Genomic DNA, 5557 nt, shown 5'->3' with positions numbered 1-5557 from the left:
CTTCCCAAAAAGACAGTAATAACAACAAAATATATTGATAATAATAGCAAATATAACAACAATTGTAATAATAATGCTTCCCAAAGAGACACGAACTTTTCACATCATTCTAGGGATCCTTAACGCCCACGCCCACGGAAAAATCGGGTGTATGGTGGGCGTGGAAGGCGGGCACAGCATGGACTCCTCACTGGGGACGCTGAGGACCTTCTACAGGCAGGGCGTCCGGTACATGACACTGACGCATATGTGCAACACGCCTTGGTAAGTAGTTGTTATTAATTTCACTCGTTCTGCTTCTTCTTCTTCTGTTTCTACGCCATTTCCTTCTTCATCATGGTTGTTTTTAAGAACATGTTTGGTGTTGTAAGGCAGGACGATCAAATCGGTAGAAGTTATCAAAGAACAAGAACAAAACTGAGTTTCTATTAAGTTGCTCTGTTAACATAACGCCAATTACAACTGCAATATTCCCATGTAATTACACAGCTGCACAGTTTGCCTTTACGGTCGCTGATTCATCCAAGTGATTAACCAGTCTCCCGAAACAAAGCATCGCCTACAAAACACACTGTAACATATCAGCCGACTGTTAAATTACAGTAGCATATCGACCAGCGCGCCGTGCAGTATTTTTAAAAGCACGGAATACGTAACATATGAGAAAGATCTGAGAGCAGCTTCTCTCCCCTCAGGGCGGATAACTCAGCGGCCGAGCCTGAACATCTGGAGTTTGATGGTTTAACTGCCTGGGGCGAGGTAGGTGCAGACACGCTGGAGGCTGATATTATGCCTTCCCCTTCTCGCTGTCTTCATTTCGCTCCGAGCCCTTCCAGCTTCGCCTCCCCTTTATCTCTACTATATCCTTATTTATCCTTCCTCTCCGTCCTATCACCTCTCTTCGTTCCTTAAAGTGTCTTTTCCCAAAACCTTTCATTCGTTCCCCTCTATCGGGTAATTTTTCGTTCTTTTTCCTTTTCCTTTTCTCTTTACTTCTACAATCTCACACTCTCTTGTTTCGCCCTCAGACGGTTGTCAAGGAAATGAATCGTCTGGGCATGCTCGTTGACATCTCCCACGTGGCGTCCCAGACCATGAACGACGTCCTTGACATCACGCGGGCGCCGGTCATCTTTTCACACAGCGACACCCGGGCCCTGTGTAACATCACCAGGAATATTCCCGATGACGTCCTGGTCAGGCTGGTAAGGAGTGATGTCGATCTTCTCTCTCTTCTCTCTCCTCTATTTTCTATTATATTAAGCTTCTTTTCTATCTTGTTTCTCTTCTCTCTTCTCTCTCTTCGCTTTTTACCTTTTCTATCTTTTTTCTCTAATCCTCTCTTCTCTTAAAGCCTGAACCTTGTCTTACGTTATTTTCAGACTGGCGAGACATCACGTTAATCCGTCCTTGCTTTAGACACGTATTTAACGCTTAGTGAAAAGGCATTATTCTTCATGTTAGTTGAATATGATCGTTCCTCACTTCGCTGGTTCGTCGCTTCGAATTTTGTTTCAATATCACCACTCTCTTCCGTTCTTCTTTGTTAAAAAGCCCTGAATTGGAAAAAAAATGTTAACATAATCATTTCTTTTTAATACTACTCAGGCAGTATGCATACACAATAACAATTCCCACATAAGCTTTTTTTCGGTATTGATCACAGCTGTCTTTAATTCCGTGGACAATCAATTTACTTTGATGGTTTCCATAACGATATTCTAGAACACTGGGAGGATATACTTTTTATTCAAATGGTGTGGATGAAAAAGTGCTCACGCAAGGGTATCATTATAATGCAGACGCCACCGGAACGAGACGAGTTTCCGAAAGAAAATTACATCGTAAATACAGGAATAATGTTCACTTTAGTTTCCCCTCTAAAGTGTCTAATTTCCCTCCGGTAGATGGAACTCCCGCTGCAGCGAACAGAAAACGGAGCAATTTCAACAAATTTAATTTCTGACTCGTTCACTGATCCTCACTTTGGGTTCTGTCGCCGAGCCGTATGTCTTTATGTGTAAAGAGCATAAAGACATTACCTTTTAGTGCATGTGAACTGATGCTCAACAAAATAAACGCTAAAATACTTGGGACGGTTAAAGAAAATGGGAATTTTGGCGGGTAAAGAAAATGGGAATTTTCAGAGCTATGCTACAAAACAATTTCCTCCCCATTACAGAAAACTAAAAATAAATGGTAAACAATAACAAAACTTTACATCTTACCTGTTTCACATCTTTTATACCCCAGGTAAGAGAGAAGTTAAGTGAAAAACGGAGTAAGAGCTTCTAGAATATTCCCAAGAGCACAGATACGTTATTTGAAATGATACCAAGACAGCAGTCGTGTTATTGTCATGATATAACCTCATTCTCTTCGTACAGCACGAAAATGGAGGAATTGCTATGGTAAACTTTTTGCCAGACTTCCTGTCGTGTTCCTCCACCGCGACCCTCCAGGATGTTGTCGGTAAGTCAAAGTGTTTGTTTGTCTGTTTTTAGTTTGTGTTTTTTTTTTTTGTGTGTGGGGGGGGGGGGGGGGGGCGTCCTTTATCAGATTCTCTCTGAGTTTTGTTCTTGTTGGATTTGGTTTGTTATTGATTTTTTTTTATTTGTTATTGATAGTGTTCTCTCTTTCTTTATTGATATTTCTTGTCTTTTCTCTGTTTTTTTTTTTTTTTTACTATTTTGTCTAAATTTTCTGTCGTGTTTCCAATTTTGTCTTTTTTTTTCTGTAGCCTTTTTCCTTTTTTTCTGTTTCCTGTCTCCATTTCTTCTATTTTTTCTGTTATTTGTCTCCTATTAATCTTCTTTTTCTGTTCTCTGTCTCAGATGTAGGAATTATCCCATTACACTTTTAATGTGTTGATATATTAATTACAAAATATATATACTTTCTATTTTACGTGTTGATGTATATATATATTTTTATTGTATGAAACTCTTATTAGTTAAAATATTAATTGCAAAATAGCTCTCTACTCACATATACATTTATATATGTACAGGTGTGTGTGTGTGTGTGTGTGTGTGTGTTTGTGTGTGTGTGTGTGTATGTGTGTGTGTGTGTGTGTGTGTGTGTGTGTGTGTGTGTGTGTGTGTGTGTGTGTGTGTGTGTGTGTGTGTGTGTGTGTGTTTTTATGTGTGTGTGTGTGTGTGTGTATGTGTATGTGATATATTTTTTTCTCTCTCTCTGAAGGTCCCCTATTGTTGTTTTTTTAATGTTTACGTTCCTTTTATTCCTAATTCCTCCATTTTGATCACCGCTTTCCTTTCAGCTCACATCAACCACATCCGGGACATTGCGGGCCCTGATCACGTGGGTCTTGGCAGCGATTACGAAGGAATAACAACGTATGATTATGATTATATTCTTGTGTTTATATCTATAGTGAAGATTCTTAGTTTTTTAGATTGCGTTTATTGAAAGGAATTATATTTTACTATTGATATAAATGAGACTTTAATAAAAGGGAGATTGGGATCAGATGAAAAGCCCAGGTAAAAAAAAAAAAAATGTTTATTGTGTTAAAATCAGTGTTATTTCATCATAATTCATATTTTGAAGCCCTGGATGTTTACTTTCCAACCGCGACCTCGGCCTATAAATTTTGCTGAATTTCTCATTGCACTTAGGAAGGAAAATTATTGTATTATCTTAAGACTTTCAACCATAACTCCAGTGTCAGATTACGGTTGGAAATAGTAATATCCAACATAAAACATAAAATTCCTTTGCTGATGCGGAAAGTTATGTAATGATCATCAATAATTCTACACTCTTTAAAAGCAATATTCTTCCTCCAATAATATCCACTTAAACACACCTTAAAAAGTAATTAAGGAAAACAGGTGCATTTCCGCCATTCCAACAGCTTTCCTTAAAGTGAACCATATATTTTGCAACAAATTTGTTAGAAAATAGGTGAATACTTTCCCAATACAAGATATGCATTTAACCGGTTCTGATTCTATCCTCGTCAGACATACATAAATATGCTATTTCTCACGGAAGAGGTAATCGAAACCGGTTAAACGCATCCCTCGTATTGTGAAGACATCCATTCTCCTTCTAAACCTCTTCTACACTTTCTTCCAGAGTTCCGGAGGGTCTGGAGGACGTGAGCAAGTACCCTTACATCTTCGCCGAGCTTCTTCTTGACCCGAAGTGGACGGACGAAGACCTCAAGAAACTGGCTGGAATGAACCTTATTCGCGTCTTCCAGGAGGTCGAAAGGGTCAGTTTCCAATTAGTGTTTTTTTGTGTCTTGTGATTCGGAAACGGGGGGGGGGCGATCGGTTTTTGTTTTGGTTTTTAAATGTTTTTTTTTTTAGTCTTTTTAGTAAGATAAGTTCCTTGTAGATGTACAAAAAGGATAAAAAAATTATCTTGTTTTCTTTCCTTCTATCTATCTCTATCACGAATCCCTTCCTTCTTCACTGTCTATCTATCTATCGATCAAATCTTCTCATTCTCATCTCATTTACTTACAGCATTCCTACGCTACGTTTAACTTCATAATCCGGCAGTTAGCTTCTCTCTCCACAAATCTCTTTCGCTTCATTTATCCGTTTCTTCCACTTCACTGGGTCTCTTACACCGCTTCTCCGTAAATATTTCTCAATATTCAATCATTCTCCCTTTCGCTTGCTCATCGTACCTCTGGCACTCCTGTTATTATTAAGAAGTTTTTTGGCGGGTAATTTTGCATAAGGGTATTTAATTTCTACTGATTTGTTTATTACATTATAACAACATTTTTACAGTCTATATGAGGATGTGACGTCACTATCATTTCCTTCGTTTTCTATATGCTCTCCCGTTTTCTTTTGATTTCGTGTAACACTGCCCAAACTAATCTAAAAAATGAAAGAATAAAAAATATATGCTTATTTTTATTAATTTACTATATATGTATGTTTTTTATTCATTTATGATATATTCATATATTTTTATTTATCATATACTCACCTATTTTCATTTACGATATATTCATTTATGTATTCATTTATTCTATATTTATCTATTTATTCATTTATTTATTTTCATAAACAGGTGCGTGACCAGCTGGCAGGTGAAGCTCCTTGGGATGCATTTATTCCTTCAGAAGACGTTGCAGACCACTTAGATTGCGTCAACCCTTGGCCTCTTGATTTAAAAGATCCTCTAACTTGATTATTAGATTAAAAAAATTGCTTGTTGATCATGGTTTAGTGAATAAATATGACAACGTATATTTGGTAAATACGAAATGGCTTTTAATACCTTGTTTCGTGTGTGTTTGTAGTTTGTTCCACGAAATGGGCTAGCGAGATTTATATCCCGCTTGGAATTGATTGCACACAATAAAATGTAGAATAATAAATAAAGATATATATATAAATAAAGAGATATATGTATAGATAAACAAACAATTTACAAAGAGGAGGAGGAAGTGTCAAACTAGGTTCGAGAGAGAGGAAGAGAAACTTGGAAGTTTTTAATGAACTGATAAACAGTGAAGGATAAAAGTTCCCGACAACCCCTCCTTTCCTGGACGACTGTACAAAACACA

The 5557-nt window shown here is 37.4% G+C and overlaps 1 protein-coding gene across 1 annotated transcript in view; it reads left to right on the top strand.

The window, feature by feature from the left end:
• Window positions 1–5239, top strand: part of LOC113826861 (dipeptidase 1) — a 9460-nt gene extending 4221 nt beyond the window's left edge. Inside the window, exons 4-10 of the mRNA XM_027379757.2 lie at window positions 114–264; window positions 696–759; window positions 1029–1205; window positions 2388–2472; window positions 3281–3356; window positions 4102–4240; window positions 5059–5239. Coding sequence (XP_027235558.2) covers window positions 114–264; window positions 696–759; window positions 1029–1205; window positions 2388–2472; window positions 3281–3356; window positions 4102–4240; window positions 5059–5178 — 812 coding nt within the window. The 3' untranslated portion in view covers window positions 5179–5239. The remainder of the gene's footprint in view (window positions 1–113; window positions 265–695; window positions 760–1028; window positions 1206–2387; window positions 2473–3280; window positions 3357–4101; window positions 4241–5058) is intronic.
• The last annotated feature ends 318 nt before the right edge of the window (window positions 5240–5557 follow it).

The sequence above is a fragment of the Penaeus vannamei genome, chromosome 24 (genome assembly GCF_042767895.1).
Source record: "Penaeus vannamei isolate JL-2024 chromosome 24, ASM4276789v1, whole genome shotgun sequence".
NCBI lineage: Eukaryota > Metazoa > Arthropoda > Malacostraca > Decapoda > Penaeidae > Penaeus > Penaeus vannamei.
Note: the sequence above shows the minus strand (reverse complement) of the source record. Positions and strands in the feature narration are given on the sequence as shown.